At 38.2% G+C, this 26645-nt stretch overlaps 1 protein-coding gene across 9 annotated transcripts in view; it reads left to right on the forward strand.

Moving 5' to 3' along the window:
* EXT2 (exostosin glycosyltransferase 2) overlaps nucleotides 1-26199 on the forward strand; it is an 85257-nt gene extending 59058 nt beyond the window's left edge. For 6 of the 9 annotated variants that reach the window (XM_026091957.1, XM_026091991.1, XM_026091974.1 and 3 more), the window contains 5 exons: nucleotides 6952-7118; nucleotides 14773-14916; nucleotides 15698-15826; nucleotides 17033-17115; nucleotides 23412-26199. In XM_026091957.1, the coding sequence (XP_025947742.1) occupies nucleotides 6952-7118; nucleotides 14773-14916; nucleotides 15698-15826; nucleotides 17033-17115; nucleotides 23412-23550 (662 nt within the window). In that variant the 3' untranslated portion in view covers nucleotides 23551-26199. Of the gene's footprint in view, nucleotides 1-6951; nucleotides 7119-14772; nucleotides 14917-15697; nucleotides 15827-17032; nucleotides 17116-18001; nucleotides 18164-23411 lie in introns of those variants that run through there. The other 3 variants (XR_003257910.1, XM_026091998.1, XM_026092033.1) reach the window with 3 other exon arrangements.
* Nucleotides 26200-26645: the final 446 nt, after the last annotated feature.

Here is a 26645-nt window from a genome sequence, read left to right on the forward strand (position 1 = left end):
GATTTTGAAAGCTTATGTTACTTACATTTTTGTTTCAAATCTGATGGCATGTCCATGAGAAGGTGTGGAAAGCGAAAGTTTTTTTTTTCCCCCCTTTAGATCGTAATGAAATTGCTTTTGTCTCATGATTGTATTCCCTTCTCTTCTTTGTCTTTCATGTAATTCAGCTGGGAGTTGTAGTTGAGAAATGCTTATCTAGAGGATGTATTTTGCTATTCTTCATTAATATCTATTAATATTGTGTTTTAAATTTTAATTTTTTAAAATTAAGTGTTTTAAATGGGAATGTAGTTATGGCACTTTTTTCTTGGGGTATGTGAAGTCAGCACTGATTTTGGTCTTGCAGTTTGTGGAAATCATCTTGAAATCATGCTTGAAAAATTTGCTGTGTGATGCAGAGTTGCAGGACTTATRGTGGGATTGTGGGCTGGCCAGAAATGCAGTCATGTATGTGGTTATTTGGGATTGTAAGCCATTAGAAGTGGAAGCTGCATTTGAAAAAGTCTGGAAACTGCTGATCTCTCAAATCTTTCCCAGGCAATTTGACAGATGCTATACCTGTTTTTAGAAGACCACAAGGCTTTCTCTGTGAGTAGCTCCTGYGGTCAGTGCATCGGAAGTCCCAAATAGCACTAAGTGCCAAGAATGTCCTGAGTCTTGTTGCCAAATAGCAAGTGTATGCAGTATTCAAACACTAGTCTTTTGTAGTCCTTTCGATACGACATGCAAGAGGAGGAGCTTGTTACCCCCCCCCCCTTCAGACTTGATTTATGGATAGGCTTTTCTATGCTGCAGAGATCTGTATTGTTAACATTTTAGCTGCATCACAGAAAGCCCTCATTAAATTTAAAAGAGGTAAGGAATAATTCCCACTCCAAACATACATTTTTACTTTTGTATGCTTAGAAGTTCTGCAACGATCTTGAAAGACTTCATCTGCCTTGTCCATTACTTTTTGTCTTGGGCTTCTTTTATCTTTGTCATACTCCATTAAATAATACAAAGCCCCTTTACTGTAAGATAAAAGCAAGTGCTTTTACCTTGGTTATAAAAAAAAAAAAAAAAAAAAAAAAAAAAAAAAAAAANCTAAAATGAGAATTTCCCCTGTATGTGTTTTACTAGTTTCTCAGAACTTTACCTTTCCAAGCAATAGCTGATAATTCAGAGTGTGATATTACAGAAGTGTCAGACCCTGTCTCAAACTCTTTTTTAAGCCTCATTCCTCCTATATATAAAAAAGAAAAGTACTAATACTCTTCTTTTATGGTCTTCCAAAGTAATTACAGACAGTTTTAACCTTCCTGTGGATTCTAAAACTTTGGCTTCTGAAGTAGCTATTGTCTTTTTTTTATTGACTCTATATTTCTGTTGGAACTCCTGTAGCAGGGCTGATTTTGGACCAGAAAGTCTTTGGATTGTGAGACTGTTTCTCGCAATCAAATTCATCTCAGAAAGGAGTTTGCTATCCTTTGTGATAGCTTTTTTGCTCAAGTAGTCAGTATAGTAGCTGCCCAAGTTATATTGTGTCATTATATCTCCCATGTGCTTCTGCGTAGATACAGCAAATTTTAGCATCAGATGAGCCTTAGGCATTAAGTAATCTGATGTTTTCTTTCATTTTGCATAGTGCATAGTAACTGGTACCCTAATATGTTATTTAAACTTTGAAAATGCTGATATTTTCTGCTTATTTCCTTAAATCCAGATCAAAAACTTTTTAGTTTGTTTCTCAAAGCACAAATATTTTACAGTGACATACCTCTTTGAGACTTGGTGACTTTGAGAGAATTTCCAAGATCTTAGTAAGTCATGCGAATTTAACAGGATCTGTTGACATCTGAGCTGTATGCAGATTATAATTAGATTACATGTTCATTTTTCATACACCTATCATTACTTTTTCTTCTCTTCTAATCTTTTTATGTAAGTGGCCAGTCTCACAGTAAGCTATCAAGCAGGTGGTTTCCCAAAGAGCTAGAAGTTTAAAGCATCCTTCCTTGCTTACTTGCTTTTCTGAGTTATTTCTCATTCCTAGGGGCTTTTCAGTTTCAGTCTGTTTCACTGTATTCCTGTACTGAACTACCATCTTTGCTGCTGTTTGGTTGTGGGTTTTTCATATATATATATAGAGCAGACATGAAAAGAAGCCTAAATAAAAAGTACACTGAGCTTGTATAAAACATAATCTTTGTTGATATTTATAAATGCAAATTTACAAATGCATACATACTTATGGCAATTCTGGTTGCTCCTGAAACACTTGTTACACTGATTCTTTTGGAGGCCTGACAGACTGCTTAAAATTCTTTTATATCAATATCAGATTGTAAGTGGATAATTATAGGCAATTAGTCTAAGGTCTTTGAGTAGTTTACAGATGTTAAACAGTCCACTATCTCTGTGAGGTTACGATACACGCCTTTGTAAGGTACATGTCTGTGTCTTACAACAAATATAGGTACTTGCATTTTGTACAGTAAACCAGTAAGAAAGCAGTGAGTAGGCTTGAAAGTCCTACTTTGCAGTAAGTTCTTCCAGTCATTATCTTACTGCCATCTGACATTAGGATGACTTGTACTTTGAAAATCTTGGAATTCAAATGGTGTATTACTGGAATCACCATTTTTGGTGATGGTTCAGCCAGGAATCGTCCAAGACGTTTTCTTTGTATTTGATAAGCAATGTTGAGAATAAAATAAGCTCATTGTGCTATAGTTTGACTCCATGGTTCTCARCATTTTTGTTGTGGTCCCAAGTCACTTGCTATATCTCTCTGGCTGCTGTGTGATGGTGTGCTCCTTTCCCCCCCACTGATGTGCTCTCTCCCCCTCAACCTGACCTCCCTGTAAACAGCACGTATGTAGGGGCTGGTTGAGCATGCGCCAACTAAGGCCCGTCTAGTATGCAAATATGACTGAGTCAATCATCTCCCCCCCATAAACAGGGGGCAGCCCAGAGCCCCTTGAGCTCTCCTGCATGGCAGCGGGCTGCACTGCAGAACCTCCCCTTGAGCAGGGACGCCTCTCGAGGTTACTCCTCAAGGTTGAGAGATTCCTTACCCGCGACAGATCCTCAGTAAGTGATTAATAGCATGCTGAACTTTTGCGAACTTCATGAAACTTTGCTGAGTTATATCTCTGACTAATTGCGCGCATAATCCCTTAGACATAAACCGTGACCAAGTCTGGGACTAGGACTGGATCCAGCCGCACCTAGGCTCCTCTCCGAAGGAGTTTAGAAAGCAAGGGGGTCCTTTCTGAACCTCGTGACTCAACGGGAGGGTTTCCTTCACACACACTTCTTTAAATATGAACTGTTGACCAAGTCTGGGACTAGGACTGGATCCAGCCGCACCTAGGCTCCTCTGAAGGAGTTTAGAAAGCAAGGGGGTCCAGTCTGAACCTTGTGACTCAACGGGAGGTCTCCGTTGCACACGCATTTGACCCTGTCCTTCATGCAGTAAATAACTGAGTGAACCTTGCCGATCGAACCTCGTTAAATCGTTCTTATTTACGATTGAACTTTGTTAAGTCGCTGTCTTACTGTGATAAACATAGTGCTGCTTCCCTCTTAGGAGTGAAGTGCATCACTCCTTTCGCGACAGACGGTAACTTCCATTGGAGACCATTAGTAGTGACAGGGTTTAATCCTTCAGAATGGCTGCTAACCAGTATTGTAAGCCATTCGAGTAGGCATCAGTATTCGGAGTGATGCCTGTGCCTTTTACTAGAAGAAAAAGAGGTGACTAGAACTGGACCAACACCTCCATAATGTGGAAAATACAAGCCATGGTTACAAGGCCACCCTGATAAAGGTAGATTTTATATAGTCACTTTTTCAGTCTCACAAGAACAACCTTAGGATAGGAAACTGAATAAAAATGCTGCCAGTAAATATCTCTCTGTATTTATTCTCCTTTCTTTTGGCCACTCATGCATGCCAATCCTTCTTTCCAAAATAGAGCTCCAATCAAAACTGACTTTTGAAGACTCTTGGTGTGTTTTCCCAATAAAGTAGTGTTTGGACACTGGCATCTTTAAGCAGTATGTAGCTCTGTGTTTTTAGGAGTATTGTGTGAGTTGTTAAATCTGAGATGCCCAGCTGGCAATGAGAACGTGGATGCTTACTCTTGGTTGCATGTTCTTCTTATGTGTTTTGGAATGGAGCAGCTAGTTGTTCTTCTCTAGTAGTAATTTTCTGCCCTCCTACTGCAGAAGACTGACAGTGGAAAAGGGCAAAGCTGTTTTGGAAGCAGAGCTGATTCTGGATTATTATGGAACTGGAAGTGTATGAGTGTGCGTAATTGCATCACTATGTCAATCATCTATTTTTGGTGTTGTCTGTACCCCACCATTCTTCAGATCTTTCTGCTAAGAGCATTTCCAAAATCTGATTATATAATTTTATTCACAAACCGAAGCTGTTGTCTGGGATTAGGGATTCTCTTACCTCAGCATTTACAATGCCATTTTCCTTGACACCCATGTTCCCTTCCTCCTTTCATTCTCAAAACACAGAAGCAAAGATCTCATTTCCTTGTGCCATTTTTTGAATTTCTGTGTTAGCTCCCCATGTTGTGGTAGCTTACATTCAACCTTCCAGCTCTCTTCTTTGTGACACACAACAAACTTCCTGTTCATAGATTCACAGACTGTGGAGGCAGAAGGGATGGTAACATCATCTGGGTTGACTTGTATGTCATAAGGCACTGCATTACCTTGCTTTTCAAGCCAGTAACTTCTGTTTAACTGGAGCACCTCTTCTGTAGTAGTATCCAGACTTGTTCCAAAGACAAGATGTGCAGAATCAGTTGCTGTCCTTGGTAACTTCCTCCAGAGGTTAACCACTGTTACTGTTAAAAGTGTCTACCGTATGTATACTTTAAATTTCTCTGGCTTCGGATTCCAGTTATTATTTTTTGTTATGTCTTTCTCTACTTGGTTAAAGATATCTGGAATYTTTCTTCCTGTGTAGATACTTGTACATGTTAATCAAATCCACCTTTTGGTCCTTCTTTTAATAATCTAAACAGATTGATCTCCAAGTTCCACCATGAGACACATTCTCCTACACTCAGATAACTTCTGTGGTTCTTTTCTGCACTGTTTCTGATATTGTAACATGCTTTGAAAAATACAAACACCAGAATCAAAAGTATTTTATCATCTATCTGACTAGGTCTGTATGCAGAGAAAATTGCTTTTCCCTCCTTAATTCTTGCTACTTGCCTGTTGACATATGCAAGAATCACATTAATCCATTTTGCCCTAGCACTATGCTGAGAACTAATGTCCGCTCTGACCCCTAAATTCTTTTCAGCAACTACCTTTAAGCGAAAAGCTTCCTTGTTCCTAGTGAATAACTTTGTGTTGAGTTGTGACAGTCTGTTCTTTGTTCAAATGGATCTAGCTTACCAAGCGACTCAGTTCTGTATGACCTTCTTGTCCTCATTATTTTGCACATCTCCAGGCTTTGTATCACTTGCAAATTGTACTGGCAATTTATATTTACTTCCAAATCAGTGATGAAAATTTCTGTAGCTGCAGGCCGCTTATGGACTTTCTTAGACTCTGCCTATATACATTTCCATTTGTCACAGAGCAACTTCTGAAACCTCTCAGTAGTCACTTCGTAATTGATTGAATGTATTTGCTCTTATTTTCCCTTTTATCATATGGCATTTTGTCATCTCCGTTTTACCAGTGTAAGAAGCTCAAGTGCCCATCTATCTACAATCCACAACAGTATCTTTCACAGTTTTCTAGGCTCATTTTACAGTGCTTTTCCCTGAAATTTTCATTAAAACTAATGTTTATTGTGAACTTACATAATGTTTATTAGGTACTCGATGCAAGTTTAGCTATTTATTGTACTACTCTTTGATGATTTGGTGCTTTTTAAGAGATATCAAATTGTGTAATAATGACTACTCTTAACAGTTTTGTGCTAGAAAATGTAAGTGGTTAAATTTGCGCATTTAGAAGCAAGGTTTAATATTCAGTCCTTAGTTTTGTTGTCTTGGTGTTAGCTTGAGATCTATACTTATGCCTCCAGTTACGCTTYTGTAGGAATAGAATATGATTTTGAAAATTCTGAGTATTTGTAGAAAACTGCAGAAACTGTTAATGTGCCAGTTAAGGTGCTACATTTAGACTCAAGAAGTGCAAATCTAAGGTTCTCACTGTAGAATGAATTGAAAACCATTTTGTATCTACAGTTTTTGTTGCTAGTTGAAGCATCGTTTGACATAGTGATTTTCATTGCTCCATACTGCAGTGCTTTCTTCTGCTTGTAAAGATGCTGTAGAGCACAAATAGAATCCTTTCACATTTGTCTAGCTTAGTTTATCACTGTCATTTAGGACCTTAAATATGAAAAAAATTACCTACTTATATATTCTCACACAGAATCTAATCCTTAGATGTTAATAGCAATTAATATTTTAGGTATATCTAGATTTTTAATTGTTATAATAAAATTTATTTTGTCATCATTAACAGAACTCAGTTGCTTGTTTAAATTCTTTATGACCCTGGACTTGCAGTCAGTGATTGTATGCGGCTTCTTTAGATTCTTTGAGCAATTACAGTTGGGTAAAATATTTTTTCCTGCTTCCTGTCCTAAACCAATGTGTAGTATCACTGTCTCTTGTTATGTGGTTATCCCAGACTGCTGTGGTGGGCAAGCTATCCCCACAARCAGCTATCTCTGAAGCCCTTAGCAAAGAACAAAAATGGAAAATGTAACTGAGCTTCTCTCTGTCTCTTTCCTTCATATATTTACACTTTTGCCTAACTGAAAGTCAGATATAAATTGACCATCAAAAGCTTTTTTTTTTTTTTTTTAGGATGTGAGGAAAGAGGACTGAAGAGATCCTTGAGGCAGAAGTGCAGTCTTGTTCAGAATTAAATTATAATATTGAATTATATTTCTTTTAATATTTCTCTCCAGATTCTCTATGGCCAAAGATTCGTGTTCCACTGAAAGTTGTTAGAACTGCAGAAAACAAACTTAGTAACCGCTTCTTCCCCTATGATGAGATTGAAACAGAAGCAGTGTTGGCTATTGATGATGATATCATTATGCTAACCTCGGATGAACTCCAGTTTGGATATGAGGTAGGAGAATTGTTTTTTTCCTGTCACTTACTCTGTCCACTTCAACATTGCATGTGTATATGAAGCAGAGAAAGCRCTGGACAGTCTACTTATTCAGATAGTTTAATCTCTCTACACACTATGACAGTTCAGTGCTGATTGAAATGTGCTGAGGAACTGGATTTAGGAGCTCAGAGGGTTACAGTTATTCAGATAGTCATTATTTTATAGAAAAACTGCTAGCCAACAGAAGTTTTTTGGTAACTGGCACAGTTATGCCAAGAGACTCCAGAAAATATTAAATTATGTAATGGAAGCAGTCTGGAGACTGAATAGGATTCATCTTATCAGTTTCAAAAACTTTTTAGACATGACAAATCAGAAGTGGTCTCCAAGTTAATATTTCAGGTATTTTGAGAGCTTTGTGTTTAGCAAGATTTGCGGGGTTTGCCATTCTGTATCTTTGCCCATCTTTCACCTGAAAGGACTGGCTGCTCTGATGTGCTCTCTTCAAGCAAAATTAATTGTTTAGTTGTCCCATTAATCTGGTAGCCACTTACGCACTTCAAAATAAAAAGAAATAGATCAGTTTTTTACTGGTCTCTTAGCTCATAAATAGCATTTTCTCTGTTGCTGGGGGTACATTGCCATCAGATTCTTCCTGTATGAATTGATGGACAAGACAAGTTTCAGAGATTAAGTGCTGAGRACAGAGGAGGCCTCCTGAGGACATACCAAAGTAAGGTGGAGTGCAATGGAAAGGGGAACTGAAGAATGTCAAGGAGGGGATGCATATGTGTCAGTCATATGCTTGAAATGGCAAAGCTTCAGCAGCTTCTGTTGTAATGAGAGTATCAATAAAAAGAAAGTTTGTCCAAATGAGTTACCCATGGCAGTACAAAGAGGTGAAGGTTTTCATAGTCATACTTGAGTTGTTTGTCCAAAAAGYGCACTTATTTAAGGCAACACTGTTGTCTTCCTTCCAAAACTTCAGTCTGAATGAGTTAATTTTTGTCTTCTATTTGGGTATATGACACGGTTCATAATCTGACATTTCTGATACACCTGTGCATTTAAGACAAATGTGCCGTACTTGCAAATAAATCAGAAACTTTAAAAAATGTAATAGCATATTTTAAGAAAGGTTTGAGTAATTTACTTATACCTGTACCTGCAGTATCATGAACAAAAATCATGAAAATGGTTAATTTTGTTAGCTAAATTGAGTGAAATAATGAAAACCAGTATTCTCAAAGGTTGAAGGCAAATTAAATGTGATAGTTGCCTCATTTTTAATAATCTTAAGTGCAGTGGTTAATACAAGAAGATATTTTTAAAGAGAAGTATGTTGGAAATAAGTCTTCAATGTGAATATGTATGTGATAAAATATGGCTCTTTCTCTCTCTCAAATGCAAGACACCTTTAGCAAGCAATGATTTTTTGGACTCAAAAAGTTACTTGTGGTAATGTAGGTATGCTGATGTAATAACAAAGATGTTACGTAGTGGAGACAGGGGTTTAATCTATCACGTGTGTCTCCAGAAGGAAAATACTTCCTTTGCCAGCTTAAGAGTAACGGGTTAGTACATGAAGTGTGAAAGACAGAATGAAGAGAAGACAACTGAAAAAAGGGGTTTTATGGCCACATATGCCTTTTCTGTACTGCATTGTCTACRCTGAGTGTTTTAAGCACTGTGTTGCAACAGCAAAGCAATGAAGTGTTGGCAGTTCTGCAAGCCAGCTTACTTTTGTCTGTGTTGGTGCTTGTAACTACGAGTTCTGAGGTGAACTGATGGAAAGAAAAATAGCAAGTCTATAACCAGCATGCTGTGTAAATTCTGGCTCCATTTCCACTTTGATTTTCATAAAGCTGTTTCAAAGTAAATATAAATGTTTTGTAAAAAACCTATGTGATTGTCTAAGTAGTTCCAAATGAATCTTCACTCCTGACAAAGCAGACTTGGAGGGCTTCGAAGCAAGATTCACATGCAGTACTGCAGATGAGTTTCAGTTGCATGTCAGCCAGGAGTCATGAGAATTAGAACTGTGAAGCTCATATGTCCAAAGCATTAATTTAAAATTCCACTGTTGAGCATATGTCTAACTTCACATACACYGAGTCTTGTCACTTAGGCAGGAAAGTGTTATCCTCATGAAGAAAGCTGAGACAATTAAAAGTTGAAGTGAATTCCCCTCTAGTCAGTGTGATTAGGTGACAGTTGGGACTTACAGCTCTTCACCCCCAGGTCTAACTGTTGTACTGTGTCTAATTTATTGGCCTTCTGTGGACTGTGTGCTTTGACTGCAGGGATTACCCGAGTAACAGTCTTTGTATTCTGTGTGTGAATGTAACTGTTTGGGCACAAGATTGTTTAGTCTGGCAGGCTAAAAACTATTACTTTGCAGTTCTCTCATTTTATTATAAATCCAATTCCATTTTAATTCTGTGAAGCCACCTTAGTACGCAGCCACATAGATGGAAAATTAAAATGCCTTATTGAGCAGATAGCTGAGACAAACCCAAGGCTACTTTGAATCCTTGTTTTGAGAATGCTTGTTTCTGTAAAATAAATGAATAGAAATGTCTTTAAATACATCAACACAGCAGGTTATTTTATAAATATACAGTTTTCGTTCTATAGAGGGTGGGTGATACAATTCCTACTCTGGCACAGAAATCAAGGCTGAAGATTGATCTTTCCTGTCCCTGAGTGTCTGTGACTTGCTTGACAGGCCTGAGCTGGCTCCCAGATGTTTAAATTGTCCTCAACCTGTAATAATTTATTTATCTGTTTGTGTGTGTTACCAGAACAGTATCTCTCCAGCTCTTGACTTATTTGCAGGCAAACCCGGAGGGAACAGTAGCAGCATATAATGTTACTAGAAAGTTTTCTTTTAAAAGTATGTCAACTTCTGCTTCAGTAATAAGAAGGGTTGGAAACGTGACATTCAGTAATTTTCTTTTCTTCTCCTGACATGCTTGAGACTTTATTTTTAAACATGTGGTAAAACCCCCTCCGTCACAGTCTTGTCTGGATGTATAGAGCAAGCCTAAAAAAAMCAGGAAACTTTGATCTCTGTATACTTTCAGCCATAAAAAATTATAGTAACACTCAAAGTGTCAGACATTTTTTACTTGTTAAAAGTGAACTATTATGGTACAGTGATTTATTACATAGCATAAATCTATTCGAGCAAGCAGAAAAATAGTCCCTGTGTGCTGATGTATTAAGGTAGCGTAAGAATAATCATGACATTATAACTTTTGAAAAAGAGGATTTCTGTAAGTTACGTGGCAAAATCACAGGGGTGAATTGAGGCACTACAGACAATAATAAATGAAACTGTTAAGGCAAGACAGCTTTTCCCCACTTAACAATCCTTTTGTTCACAGGATCAGAGAGATTCAAGAAAAGGAACACATATTTAGATTAATGTAATGTTAAAAAATTAAAGCAGAACCATTGGCTGTTCAGGAAGCGTTTGGTATTTCAAAAAGAGACTGGAGCATACATTCTGGTCTTCCCACCTCTGAGTTTTAGCTGGTCTCAGGGCAGATTGCTTCGCATTTCTATCATTCTGGAAAATGGGGATAATGGTTTCCAAACGTGAATTTCATGAAGATTTCTTATTAGGTACTTATGCAGCGCTTTACCCTTACAAAGGCAAATTATTTTTATTACAGCAATAATAAAAATAATCTAAATTAGAATTATTGCCCTGAAATCTTTCAGACCACATGTTCTGTGTTCATAGTAAAAATAGCTGGGTGCATCGCTAAGCTCGTGCTTTTTCTATTGGAAATGTTTTGCCTACTTATAGTAGACGGTTCTTATTCTGTCTCAAAGCTCAGTTTTCAGTGCTTCATTTCTCTGACATTCTTTAAGAGTAAAAAACATCACCTCTCTGATGAATTACATATTTATTCCACTAGGCTAAAATCATTGCAAGACTCTGGGTGCCAACTTTAGAAGAATTCTTGCATATGAATTCTGACTGTTAAAAACGTATTTTTGACATTCCTTTAAGGAGGGATAATATAACTATTTGCTTACCAAAAGAAGACTTCTCCATGGGTAACTGCTGGCTGCATTCAAAGCTCTTTTTCTTCTTAAGTGACATACTTAAACACACAGCCTAGCTGAAATACCCTCAAGTCTTATTTGTCTGCAGTTCTCTTTGCTTCCTAGCCTGAACTGTTTTGTTCTATTTCTCTGTGCCATCAAACAAGCTACCGCAGCCCATTCTCCTTGTAACTGAAAGCATGGAGAAGCACTTTCTTTTCCAGAATTTTTTCCAACATTTATGCATGAAATGTACTAGACTGTATTAATAGTTACATTCCARCTTCAGGAATTGTCTAATCAAAACTAGAAAATTTGGAATTTTCGTAAGCAGAAAAATAATCAGTGTTTCCAAAACTACCATGGCAATGTTGTGAAAATGAAACACTTTGGCTATCCCCTATGAATTAAAGAAAACACAGTCAATCAGTACATTTTCTTTCCTCCTGCAGTCCCAGCCACACTTAATTCTCCCCTAGTCCTCAAAGGGATGGCTTGTGTTTTTATTAAAAAACAAAGCAAAACATAAGAGCAAAGCCCACAAAGATAAGCACTGCTTTACATGCACATAATTTGCAAGGTAACTTTTTGATTTGAAGAAAGAGCTTTGAATTGGGACAGCAGTTACCCATGGAAAAGTCTTCTTTTGGTAAGCAAATAGTTATATTATTCCTCCTTAAAGTAATGTCAAAAATATATTTTTAACAGTCGGAATGAATATGCAACAATTCTGCTAAAGAAGGTGCTCAGTGTCTTATAAAATCTCTTAGACTTCTCTTAGACTTGGAAACAAATATTAACTTTTCTCTTAGTGTCTTTCACAAGAGCTACCCAGTCAGAACTTCTTCTGTTAGACTTTCCATCTGTGGAGTGGTTGATTCAAAAATATGTATCTTCAGTGTTGTCTTGYAGAGTCACTGGAATAATGTTGTCATCTGAGAAGCACACCCCCTACACACGTGGCAATATGTTTTTCCTTGGATGTGTCCCTTACCCGTATTAACTCAAGCCATCCTTCTTTAGTCTGAGGGAGCTAATAAGATCACTGGCTAAGCCAGAACATATTCCTAACAGACTAATAAATTCTAGGCAACCGTCAAATAAGGAAATGAACTGTAGTGCAAAATGGAAAGTAGTATAGGGATCATTACCACAGTTGCTATTCTGAATGCTTCTTTATAAACAATAGCTGTATGTATTAATTTTGGCACAAAATATTTGTATGAGTTTGGGCAGTGGGCTAGAGGTGGCTCTTTGGAGACTTTCCAGGAGTTACCATTGAATGAGCTAGTGATGAACATTATGAAGAAACCAAGGTTTCTACTGACTTTGATAGCATTCCTTTTAAAAGGAACCTTTGTTTAAAACAACTAAGTTATGTTTTAGATGCATCAAATGGACAGTTTTCAAAGGCCAGAATCACAGTAGTGTTGAGCCTTACAGTGATGCAAAGAAATTTGTATTAGTAACATACATTACAATGGGCTTTTATTTTATGTCATTTAGACTCTGGAAGATCTCATTGAGAACAAAAACTAGAAAGAATATGAATCCACCGTTCTGTGTTATGAGGGCACTAAGGTCCCTTGGGAAGCAGTAGCCGAGTTTAATCTCTCCTTCACCTGCCTACAATATGTATGTCATTCTCGCCACAAGAATTCTTAGCTCAGTATGTTACACATTGCAGCGTTCTGTCAAGTCTTTTGAGCCTTGGTAGTTTATGTTGCAGTGTCTTGCAACAGCTGGGAGATGGGTATTTTAATAGTCAGGTTTTGAAAAAAAATACAGTTTAATTATTAATTTTTTAAGTCCTAGGGGGTGAGGAATAAAATTTTGGAAGAGGGAGTAACTATACATTTGTCCATTTGCTCTTTATTAATGTTTATGACATCATGTCAAAATCGAATTAGGTATCCCAAGCCTTCACTGGTCTGCCAAAAATATATTTATTTTTTAATTAGCTGATGGCACCAATTTGTGACAGCATCCTTTGAATTCTGCTTCTTGAGTTCCAAATCATTTCTGCTTTCAAGAGCCCTCTGTTAGACAGTTGCCCTATCTAAATACTATCCAAGTACTTCTGCCCTAGAACTGTCTAGAAAGATTGATTTCTGGATAAAGTACAGGTCTGAGAGTCAGAAGATCTGGTTCCCATTCTTGTTTCSTGTATGATTTTTGGCAGGTTTCCTCATCTGTACATTTGAAATAATAACTACTCTCATCATGGGATTCTGAAGCTATATTAACTGACAGCAATAAAATGCGTTGAGATCTATAGATGAAAAGGTATATAGTAATGCAAAATCATAGAAATGTAGATACAGAAGCAGTAAATTAATGCTGATTGTTTTATCATATTTACTTTGACCAAATACTTGCATACAGTCCTTATAGGCCAGGTCTCCTAATTGAAATGTACTGACACATAGGAAGTACCCTAAGGAAACTGAAGACAAAGTGAGGTTTTCAGCATCGTGAAATTCTGTATAATACTTTCTTTACTGCAACTTCATCTGATCTTTGCTCTAGGATTCCTTTGCCTTCTGTACAGAGAAAAAAGTTTGGCTTATGAAGTGGCCCTCAGGGAGTTATGAGATTTTTTCATTATTGATCTTGCATGCACAATGAAATTTGGTCATAAGTGGCTGTTTCTAGTTATTTATTTATACATTACCAACTTGAAGCAGAAACTCTTGTTACCTAACATGATGTGTTTGAGAGTGAAGACTCATGTTTTTCCAATAAATCTAGCAGATATTGGGATAAAGAAAAAGAAAAATTTGAGTAATTAGTCTGTGTGAATAATGTGGATAAATACTAACTTCATTGTTGATCAGTAATAAATATTATGTATTTAGCTAGTATATAGCATTCAGACCCTTCTRAATAATTACAATCCTTTCTCTCTTTTAACTCCTGCAAAAAATTGACCATTATTTAATGTGTCTAGCAGTGTGGAGAAATGGGGTTGTGTTAATGATGCCCTTCTCCTTGTTCTTGTCTACTGTGTTTGATCCTGTCGTCAGCTGCAAAGTAATGTATGGAGTGACAGGATGGTATCTTGATTGTATCCAGCTGTCTGGAACAAGTCAGGGGCAAAGATGCCTGCCATGTAGCAGTAGATCCATCCAAGCACCCACTAAAGAATGCCAGAAATATTAAAATATAAGCTTGCGTTAAGCCCCTTCCTGTCAAAGTAAACAGGTTGGTTAGATCCAAAGCCAGTTGTGAAAGTAGTTAGGCTGTAGCCATATCTACTGAAGTTAACATCAGAAGTTCCATTTTAATCATGCTGGTTTTAGGTAGTGTTAAATYCTTTTTGAGTAGTCAGTTGAATTCCTCTGCAACAAGAAAGCTAGTACTGCTTTATTGGCTATTTGCTCTGGAGTATGGCTTCCCTGACTTGTAGGGTCCTTTCAAAGCAAGCTCGGGCTTTCTCGKGCTTGTTCCGGGCATCTTCCAATTTCGAGAACTGGGACTTGTGCAAACTGAAATGGTCTCTGGGCCACTGTCCTTCTGCCTTTCATAAGTAGATATGTTGCGTCTGCGCAGTTGCATTTGTTTGCTGTGAGGGCCTGGTTAGCACAGTGTCGTGTTTCATTCCCTTCAGGTTTGGCGCGAGTTTCCTGACAGGTTGGTTGGATATCCAGGTCGCTTGCATCTTTGGGACCATGAGATGAACAAATGGAAGTATGAATCAGAATGGACCAATGAAGTCTCAATGGTGCTGACTGGGGCAGCATTTTATCACAAGGTAACTGTGATACCATAAATAAAGGGAATGTTCAGTGTATCTTGTTATTAAATGATATAATGCTGTTTTATATCAGACTATGATCTCTGATCATTTTTCATTAGAGAATTCAAGTWTTTTTTTTTTTATTGGACAGCCTTTGTGTTTCACTTGAAAAGGCTGTGGTGGCACAAAGTGTCATTTGTTGAATTCTTAGAAAGTGAGATGGTTCAGTCATCCAGAGAGCAAGCAGTTCACCTTGAACTGCAGAAGAGCCTCTACTAATCCACAGTGTGAATCTTTTTTAAGGACCTATATGTTTCTATCATTGTTTAGTGAGTATTTTGTGACAACATGATTGTTCCCTACAACAATCCAAAAAAAAATTGCAAACTTTCCCTAAGCCTCCTTTTCTTTCTGTTGCTGTGGAAACAGCTGCTTTGTCTCTGCCTATAAAAGAAATGTTACATTCATAAACTTAAAGAAAAACTTGTCAATTTGCAGGATGTGTAATTGATTACCTTTTGCTTTTGCAATGAGTATAGCTTTGTAGCTAAAGGTTTAAAATATGAAAACCAGTTGAAAAGAAATTTGTTTGCTGATCAGGAAAGGAGTAGTTACACCCTTAAGCACCCAAAAATGACTCTGTCTGCTAAAGTCATCCTTTGCTGAAAGTAGGATAACAGTTTGCCCGTAACCTATCCTTACCCGCCTGCTGTTCAGTGACTGAAATATTCAGAGTCTTGTAGTTACTGCATCTGTATTTAAAATTACGTTCTCTCTCTTTCCATCTGTCCTGCAGTATTTTAACTATCTTTACACCTATAAAATGCCTGGAGACATCAAGAACTGGGTGGATGCTCATATGAACTGTGAAGATATTGCCATGAATTTTCTGGTGGCAAATGTCACTGGCAAATCAGTCATTAAGGTAGARCTTTTCTATAGTTTAGCTTTGTAAAGTTTAAAAACATGATGTACACATCATATAAACTTATTTAATAGGTTTGAATATACTTCTTTGTCTTCTTTTTTTCTCTCATTTACTCMTGGAATGGTGTCTCATTCTCTTTCCATGGTAGGAAAGCCCAGTTTAGTAAAACTTTTATGCCAGTTGGAACATAGAACTGCTTTTTTTTTCCCCCCGCTTGTTTCTGGTGTTTATTGTAACCAACTAGATGAAGTATGAAGAAGGTAATTTAAGTGATAGATATGTGTAAATATATAGGTACACAAACATACATATATTTTAGCTATTTGAGATCACCTGAGGAAAGAAATTGCCAACTGTCCACAGCTCTCTCTGTCATGGACTGGCAACAGCTGATTTATAGGAATGTTAATTGCAAGAATGTTAATTGCAAGATCAGCTTTAAATGAACTTTTTATCCCCGAATTAATTTCCTGACATGTTTCGACACATTTTCAGGTCTGGACATTCACTCTGTACATTCATTTCAAAGTGTGTCAACTTGGAATGAGATTTAGAGGCCACCAGGCATTACTTCAATTAGTGGGGTCCACTTTCCCATCTGTCCGTCGTCATTTACTGGGACTGGTGGCTGCATTTCCCAGAAAAGTCTTTAGAAGATAAAGTGTGTGTTTTTGCTGAAAAAGTTTTTGAGCTGCACAAGGCACAGCAGAATAATTTGGCACCTCCATGCAATTGGGAGAGTCTTGCAGAGTTTGCTAGTCAGCTATTAACTAGAGTGAGCAAAAGAGCGTCTGTTGGATTAACGTTACGGTGTATGGGAAGTACGGAAGTATGGGAAGCTATATTTCATCGCTGTTATGGCTGCAAGAACAAATGGTGTTTATACAGGGACCTTGGCAGTGAGAAAACAGTCATTAAACAGGAATTAAGGAGCTTGTCATCACCACTTCTTTTCAGTTACAGAAGGCAAAACCCCTCCAAGCCGTTTTTATTGGGCCCCTGTGAATTTGCAGTCAGCCAGGCCAGATGGAACTGAGTGGAGGAATGGAGTGGCTTTTTTTAAAACACCCTCCCCCCCCCTGCTTTTTGAGAGAGCTCAGCTTACACTGCAGGCATGTTCAGAGGTATTGCGCTGCTCTCTGTGCAAGGAGATTAATGTCCCTTCTGTTGATGTTTGATGATATCTGGTGTGCCTTTGTGCAGGTGACCCCACGGAAGAAGTTCAAATGTCCAGAATGCACAGCAATCGATGGGTTATCGCTGGACCAGACACACATGGTGGAAAGGTGAGTGAGTACCCTTTATTTCACTGATGGCCTTGTTCTGATCCTTAGAATCTTATCCTGTATCTCATTAGATTAGGACCAAAATTGCTCATGGTTTATATTTCTGTAAAATACTAATTTTGAAAGAATGTCTCATGGATTTGATCAGCATAAATCATTCTCACAGAGGATGATGTGACACTGAAAAGTAGACAGCTACAAGAAAGGACTTCAGAAAGGTACCATTTTTAGCAGCTTTCCTGTAAAGCACATAGAACATACGAATGAAATTCAGGTTGTTAGTAGTACTTTCAATACAACATTTCCATTTTATCATGAAATCTCAAATGTAACAAATGTGAGAATTTTTTTTTCAGTCCACACAGTTCCTAGCTTACCAAAGAGTGTTTGACTAATATGGATATAAATTACTGATAATGTTATTGAATTTGTATGTTGTCTTTCCTCCAAAGGTTCTGAAGCACATTGCTTCTGCTAATGAAGTGCATTTGCCAGCACAATTTAATGTGGCATTTTTTAACAATGGTAGCATTATTATATTTTTGTGAGAATTTAATTTGGGAATGAAGTATGTATTTGGAAAGGCAGTGAGTGTTTAGAGTGAAATACTGAAAGTTGCAAGCATATGAGTTCTATTCCCTGCTTTACAGTAAAATAGCTTCCTAACCTTGACCAAGACACTTAACTTCCYCCTGCCTTAGCTTCTGAATAAGTAAAATAAGGGAAAGTTTGTTCACTTTTACAAAGCTGCTTGAGACCCTTGTTTGAAAAGGGGCTATCTGAGAATAAATGTACATATAAATTATTAGGTGGAATTTACCCAAGACCTAGGACTGACAAAGGCATTTCTCTGTAGGCTTCTCAGACTGTTGCATTCTCCTTGCAGGCTTTGAGAAAAATAATTTGCAGTCACAGAATTGATGGGATGGGTAAGCAAGGATAGCCATAGTGCTGGAAGACACCAGCAGAAGACGTAACAGTAGAAAACAAAACAGGCATGCATTACACTTCCGAGTGAGCTTTCTTCTCTCCTTCTCCACACTGTTCAGTGAGCAAATTTAAAATATTGTATTAATTGACCAGCCTTTTGCAACTTAAATGATATTATGTATTGAGCTGTATTCCATGAATGAATGCAAAATTGGTTAGTAGGTTGGGGGCTTATTTATGTATGTCTGCATGTATATACACACACACTACATAACACAAACATGCATAGTTTGGCTGATTGATTGTTAACCAAGTGTCACACCAGGCCTTGTAGAGTATAATCACCAAGGTTAGGTGACAAATTATTTAGACTGTATGTATAAGAGTCTGGATTGAAAAGAAAAAAGAAGAAAAATGCAAGTCAAATGTAAAAAGTACTCCGTAAGATGGGAAAAAATACTCTGCAGAAAGCTTCTTAAGGAAAGACCAGGAAGCTTTGGAAATTTTAAATGTTAGCTGAAGAAAGCACGAGAGGATGTATTATATCTCACAGTTGTGCACTGGCTTACGGGATGGACTACCTGAACCCAGTTGAGTTTTCCTATGATTATACTAGTTGTATTACAACTGTATATAGAAATTTCAGTCATGAACTAGGATCTCATTAAGGTAGACACCATAAAAACAGAAGATGAAAAAGCAGTATTTGCTCCAAAGTGCATTATTGTGCTTGGTAAAGGTCATGTTTCCATGTCTATAACAATTTTTGTATCCTCAAAGTAAAGTGTCATTGACAGTTTATTGAGAACATGTTTTAACTGTTGCTTTGCTTCTCCCATATAGTTTCTGACAGTGGAGATAACTGAGGTGTGGGAAATGTTAGGTTGACGCAGATCCACATACTTTTATTTGCCCAGCAAAAGGAGTAAATGCTGGGAGAGAAGCTGGGTGCAGGAGAAAAACTGTAGGGATATACATTTTGGGTATATTCAGGTTTTGTTTTCAAGATCATTAATATAATGCTGAAACTAGATGCTAACACTTAACACCTTCTCACCCTGTGTTGCTCTTACTATCTACCTTCAGCTTATGGGATTTAGTTAAAAATCTGACAGGGTTTCTTTTTCCGAACCTTCTAAGCTAGCTGTTCATTTTAAGTAGATAGTAAATGACAGAAATTTCTAGGGCAAATTTTCCTTACTTAGCAGTGAGTAAGGCTCTTATGTCTCATATGTACATACTAGCTACCTTTTGTTCGACCAGAAGAGTAGCTGAATGGAAAAAGTGTATGATCCTTAGCATATTATAAAAGAACAACTTGTACAGGTAACTATGCAGTGGTGGGTACCTAGAACAATACTTGGGGTATCAGGCAAAGAGCCATAATCAGCTTCACTTGCATTTTCCCTTAAGTSCCCGACTCCTTGTTTTTTAGCCTTCAGAAATTGTGGCAGTTAGTTTGAGCTAGTTACAGACCCAGATATCCAGGGATCAACCTACTGGTTATGAAACAGTTTTTCAGGGTTGTCATGATCATGCATAACTGTTTAGCATTACGTTTCTGATTCAAAAATAGCGCAAAGATGCACAGCAAGCCACTGATGATTGTTTTGTAAGTGAAAAGAGTTTGAGATCTCAGTTGTGGAGATCTGTCCTGGAAAGATGTGTAACAAACCATTTCTCTTGGGCCCTTTGACACTCTCAGGAGTGACAAAGGAGTCACGGTATAGTCAAACTCTGTGTCTTACCTAAGAGATGCCTTTTTTTTTTTTTCTTTCCACCTATACTGAAGGATATTTACAGAGAATCATGGGAAAGCAAGCATTGCTATTCTTCTTGCTCTCTTCTCCAAGATAAATAAATAAAACTTCAGCCTCCAAGGTTATTGAACTCCATCATTAAAATACATTAACCAAAGAAAATTTTGAACCAAGAATCCCCTTCTTGCCCTAGGTTAGGCCTTTGCATCGGGTCACAGGAGAAGCTGTAGAAGGATCTCATAATGCATGTATTTACAGGGGGTGTTTAAGTAGCAACAAGTTTTCTGCCTTTAGCATCTTCATGTCTGGCTCTCAAAATGGAGAACTCTGTAAAATGCAGCCTAGAGGGCAACTGTGCGTACAGTAAATATAACAAAGGCTGAGCTGCTTCTGCAGCAAAGTCAACAGCAGTGCCTTCTTTAGGGTGAATAAATATTTATTGGAGTCAAAATAGGAAGATGTTCCCTTAATAAGCAAACTGACCAGGTAGCCTGTGGCCAAATGCTGCAGGTGCAGAGTTACTCTGCCAAAAAATATTTGGGTTATAAGCGAGAGGAAACTGATTAAGAGAGACCCTAACCTACTAGATTGGCCGCAAAGCTGATCCAGTGTGCCAGGGGCAACAGGGCTCTCAATTTCTCAGTTCACACTAATTTGATTCCTTGTTGAGCACAACTGCATGTTGTCAGCAGAGCAAGGAAAAAATGAATAATTCTTGGAAGCAAAGATGCCTCTGTTAGTATGAATTTGCAGAACTGTGAACACAACCAAGAAGAACATCTACCCTCCATATAAGATGACATGTCATGTTTTTTTGGCTTCCTAGCTTTGAATGTTTAATGTGCTAGATGTCTTTGCTGTTTTATATTGCCCTAAGGTGACAGATGCTTTGGAATTCAAGTCATTTAGCCCAGTGCAGGGGATGAAATTCTTGGAAAGAGGCAACTTTCCTTCAAACACATTGTGTGGCGTGTATGTGACACTTTTTTCATCTGAAAAAGCTGTTCCTGATTCTTGAATTTGATATTTCCTGAGGAGTAAGTTCTCTGACTCAGCCAGATGATTAGAACATACTTACTTTTCCATTTTTCATGTTGTCATTTCTTTAAAAGTGAAGTGGTTTCTTGTTGGTTAAAGGTATTGTACTGGTATGCTTGAACAGTCTTATCACCAGAATAAGTTCAACTACAGAAGGATTCCATCTTGCTATTTTCTCATAAGACCTCATCTTTGATTTATGAGTATAACCTTTGGAGGGAAGAGGTCAATTTTGTCTCCATTATCGATTTAGCTTTGTCTTTTGCTCTGGGGGTGCCACTTAGTTCTGGTTGTGACAATGGCTGCTATGATGTGGACACCTGCCCGCCAGGCAGAAGGCTGAGATAACTAATTCATTTCACACAGGCCACCAAACAGCTGTTACATTACAATGTCTTTCAGTCATTATTGTCACGGGCAGGATTTGAACCAGTAGACCAGAAGTAAAACGCCTTGTATTCCAGAAACCAGTGAGGGACAGCAGCTGTGCAAACTTCTCATGTACAGATCTCCCAGTGCATCTACCTCCTAGCCTGTGAACTTTGTGCTTTTCCTGCCACAAGACTTCTCCAGTACACACAACTTGGATTATAGTTTAGCCATGTTTCTGAAAAGCAACTGATGATTTGAAAGTTTGACCTTATCTGAAAATCAGATGGCTTTAAGGTATCTAATGTTGGACATCTAATGGAGCAACAGAAACCACTTAATATTCCTGGGCAAAGTGCTCCAGTACAGTTCTCCAGAACAGTACTTCTGTGCCAAGGGCCCAAGACTTACCCTTATGATGGTCTGCCTTGTTTTTGCAGACTTTGAACAACTACTTGTGTCTGTACACTTCAGTCTTGACTGATGGTTCCTTTGCAGATCTATGCTTCCCTGAGCAAAAAGTATTTGTGCCAGTTCTGGAGATTGTTTCCTGGTRCATACAGTTTTTTACCTCTTAAGCTCCAAATTCCTTTTCATTTGTTTCCTAGTGCAAAGATTTGAAGCTGGAGTCAGGGTAGGAAGAAATATGAGGGGATGAGAAGGTAGCAGAAAGTGAGGTGTCTGCATTAGCTGGCCTGAGATCTTCTTGACATTGAATATTTTATTTAAATATCAGCAGTGAAGTCATTTTCTAGCTGCTTTGTCAGGCCAATAAAAAAAGCCTGGAATATGACCATTATAGCTTGAAAACAGCTACATAGAGATGTAGCACTTTAACAACTTGGGCTTTGGGTTTTTCGATCATTTAATTCCAAGGGAGCTACAGAATGGCTCAGAGGCTGAGGAATTAATTTTGAAAACCATATACTGTCCCATATACTTTAAAAGAGTGTTTGGGGCAGTCTTGAGCAGTCCTCATCACAAAACTGTCACACTCAGTTGGTATGATTGACCAGGTCTGTTCAGGAAAACTGTCCTGGAGCTGTAGTGACCTCCTAACCCTTAGAAGGGGTCAGGAGAGAGCGCAGTGGTTGGGGAGCGAGAGACCTGCTCTGGGACTGCCTGCAGCACAGGAGCTTCTGTAGTTGAGTCAAAGTACTCGTTGCTTTTTTTTATCTAATCCCTTCATTTGTGAACAGTAAAAGAATTGTGACCTGTTTCCTTGTAGCTGTCTATCACATTGATGTCTTGTGGACATCAATGTGTTGCCTGATTCTCAGCGTCTGAAGTTTTTAAAGCTGTTTTATAAAATACATAGCTAATGTTAGCTGAGCTAACAGCTCAGCTCAGCTGTTAGCTGAGGTGAGTTTAGTCCAGTTTTCAATGCCTTACTTTCACAGGTACCCTGCCTTTCAGCGAAAGAGTTAAAGAAGCAGTGTAAGGTTAAACATCTGTTTGCTTGTTTTTCTGAAGCACATCATTGTTCCCTTCTACAGCATTACTGACACCTGAGGTTATTAAAACTGAAAGAGTCATCAGTGGTTTGATCTGTTCTGTGCTGATGTGATGCCTTACTGCTCAATTTCTTTTAATTTAGACAAGGAAAATAAACTAGTTGGTTCCATTTTATAGTTCTTATTCGGCTTCACTTTTAAGTTATGGTACAGTTAGTGCTTCCTACACATTGGGGCACGTTTATTTTTGTGGGAAAAAATAGAGCTTCTGAAGAAGTCTGAGGAAAAAAAAAAAAGAAACATTTTTGTGGAATTCCATTCTCACAAATGCTTGTTTTTTGCAAAACCTTTGCTATGAGCCAAATTGACCCAACAGTGGCCCTTTAAGAGACGTGTTGGCAGTTAATCTGTTCTGGTTTACAGCATGTACATTGCTTTAAGAATGACTGGAATTCTAGGGGGAGGGAGAAGGGAAGCTTTGACCTCCATGTGCACATGTGCTGCTGCCAGCATCCCCTTGCTCTTCTCTGTGATTAAATGGATAAATCAAAGAACACCAGCTTCTTTTCAGTTCCCTCTGCAGTGAGGCTCCCTTTTTATTTACTAGAAGCCAGCATGGCTGAAGTATTTCCAAGAACAGGAGGGAAGGTTACTGAGTTGTTTTTCTATCAGTAATTTTGGTGTGGGAGCTAGGAGACAGCCCAGTTGTTGGGGTTCTTAATTGCATTGCTTTCCCTTTCACCAGATCTGAATGCATCAATAAATTTGCCTCTGTCTTTGGGACCATGCCTCTGAAAGTGGTGGAGCACCGGGCTGACCCTGTCCTGTACAAAGATGACTTTCCTGAGAAACTGAAGAGCTTTCCCAATATCGGCAGCTTGTAAAGGCACCTGTGAGACAAACCTGTGTGCTGAAAGTCAAGACTGAAAAGGTGCTAAGAGGAATATGAGGTCCTGAAGAAAATAATGCAATAAAGTGGGTTGCATCTGAGGGAGATGGGAATTAACATTGTATTCCGGTGTATCAGTCCTCCCTTCACATTGCATGAATGTGTAATGGAAAGCTGAACAACTGCTTCTCTGTTGCATACAAAGGATTGAATCTATTCATGGGTCCTACCAGAAATGTCAAAACAAACACTTTTTCTCCAAAGGAGGCTGTGCACCTGCAAGAATAAAACAGAATCTCACTCTGTGGTCTGACTGGCATGACTGACCTCTTCTTTTGAATGTGCTGGAGCCCTCTTGGATGTGTAAGCATCCATCCATTTGAAGCAACTGTCTGCTGCTGTCTTTTGGAAGGAGCTTTTTTCCTATGGGATTGGTGGGCCTGTGTCTCCTGAGCTTAATTGTTGGCTTAAGTAACTGTGTAACAAATGGCTTTTTCTGCATAGTGAGACAAATGTTTATTTTTTACAACAGTAGCAGCAAAAATCTGTGTTTTGTCACATAACTTAAAGAACAAAGTATTTTATATTACTTGAAAATTATTTTAATGCAAGTTGGGACACATAGCAGCTAGGAGGATGGTCTTCGTTAAAGCACAGAGACCTGCAGGATAGAACTCCAATTGCTGCACCTCTTCTTTCTGCATAAATCTCAGGTTTTCTGCTGTGTTCGTACAAGAGAATGTGACTCAAGTGTCAAAATTAGTCATATTATAAGAAAAAGATGTATCTTTCAGTCTGACTGTATTTTTCCTTTTCATTATCAAAACAGAGCAGTCAGGTTATAGTCTTACATCATAGCCATACATTGGTGCARCAGCTGTGAATTAATGTTTGAACATCTGAGTCCTCTTCCGCAGTCAGTGTGTTGCAGTAAATTGAAGTAAAACACTTCAATTTACAAAAATTCCCAGTTCCAGCTTTGATGTGCAAGGATGTGTGTAGGTGCAAGACACTAATAATGTACACTTATAGATTAAACTCCTGTAAACTACCACTGTTGGAAAAACTGCTGGGTCTTGGCTCGCAATTTAACTAAAGAACCCATGGCCACAGGCTGCCACTGAAGCATRCAGCTTAGGAAAGCTTTTAGAGAGACTTTAAATTTCTTATGAAAATTGGAATTGTTTCTCAAAACTGAAATTAACATGATTTAAAAATTAGATGCAGCAAAATTAGAAATAAAATTGCCCTGACCGAAGGACCTCTTGTCCTTTGATGTTAGAGATGATCCCAAGTTGGGCTGAGAGAGAAAKCTTTCTGCAGGCTTCATGGGTAAAATGTGTGTTACCAGATAAGGGTGAATTCACCTTCTTTTGAAATCTCCCTTGCTGCCAGTTACAGAGATCTCCTACTCGATGGGCCGTTTTTCTGATACACTATGAGCAACCTTATTTCTCAGATTTTGCCAAAACCCCAAACAATGGGACAAGTGTTAGGCATCACAGTTCACCCCCTCTCCTAAACTGGATAGGCAGCAATGACAGAAACCAAATGAAAGTCAGGCTAGAAACAGGAAACATCTGCTCCTATTTGTCTCACCCCCACTAAGACTTATCTTATTGCCCAGTGCAGTGGATGTGCTGTGAATGAAAATCATATTGGAACAATAGTGCTGAGGGGATGCTTCACTTCATAACTCCCCTGGGATGTGCCTGTAAACTGCATCGTCTGATTCTCTGGGAACGTTTAATTACTAGTAAATTCTGGGGTTGTTTTTCAGTGTAGTCTTTGCTTCATTCCTAACTTGCAGTGGGAGGGGGTGTTCGGGAGTTAGGATAGCTTTTGCAGTGACAACAACTGCTGTCTGCACAATGGGTATCACAAGATAGAGGAGCGCTTTGTTGCTGAGTATTTCTCCTTTGTAGTCCCTCATGTTCTTTCACATGAACTTTCTTTCTGAACCTTTCTGCTGGTTTATGTCCTGGTGCTTAAGCATCAAGAGATGCCAGTTTATTTCCCCTGCAAATTTTGCTTTAAAAGGGAAGCTGTGATAGTGTAGTAATCTGTTGAATTTTAACCTTGCTTTTGGGGCTGATCTGAGGTTGGCAGGCCTTAGCCAGTGTAATAGCATTGTAACATCTCCCTTACAAAAAGCTGTGAAGCTGCTGCAATTTCTTGGTTCTTTCTCAGTAAGCTGGGATTACACGTTTGCACAGAGTCTTAAGAGACACAGAGGATTTCAAATGGTTGCTGGAATATTTTTAGGTGAAGATAGCCTAACAAACCCTCCTGAACTGGTCTCTAGTCACAAGTTAGTAAGAGGCAACGGTTCCTTCTGTCTGCATCCCAAAGTATCTGGGCTAATTCCCCTTCCTCCAAATGCCCAGTGACCAGTATCTGTCATGTTTTGTCCTGTAGCATTTTACAGCTGCTTTTATATGGCAGTCTCATTTAAATGGTAATGTCTATCTGTTTTGTGTCATGGACAAAATTGGGCAATTGACAAATCTGTAAAATGCCCTTCATCCCCACCATGTTTATAATTGCGTTGGTTTTGATGCAAAATTTGTAAAAAATAAGATGTACCCGTATGTCTGATTTGGAATGGTTTTGTTTTCAGTCATTAAATTAAGATTGTTGTTAACTTTTCATTGTATATATTTTATCAAAAAAGGCTAATATTGTTATATTAAAAAGTAAATCTAAAGAGCATTTGTTGTATTTCACTTTCGGAGCTGCACTGGTGTACGTAAGGAACCATGGATGCATTTAGAGGTGAGAATTATGATAACAGGGTGTTTTGCTGGATGAATGTATGTTAAAGTTGAATATCCATAATGTACTTTAGAATGATATAAAACAGAAAGAAATAGAAAGATCTACAGGCATTTTGTCTTTCCTGTAACTAGAATGGGGTGGTTGCGTTTGAAAGAGAAGTTTTCTCTGCACAAACTTATCCCAGTCACCTTTTTGGAGATGGTAGTTGTTACTCTAATTTTCTGCCAAGATTTGACAGTACAATTTGTCGTGGAGAAAYAGGGAACAGATCCTTTCTCTTTCTGTGAAGACAGAGAGCAAACGTTGAAGAAT

This window comes from Apteryx rowi, unplaced genomic scaffold, assembly GCF_003343035.1.
Source record: "Apteryx rowi isolate R43461 unplaced genomic scaffold, aptRow1 scaffold_122, whole genome shotgun sequence".
Lineage (NCBI taxonomy): Eukaryota > Metazoa > Chordata > Aves > Apterygiformes > Apterygidae > Apteryx > Apteryx rowi.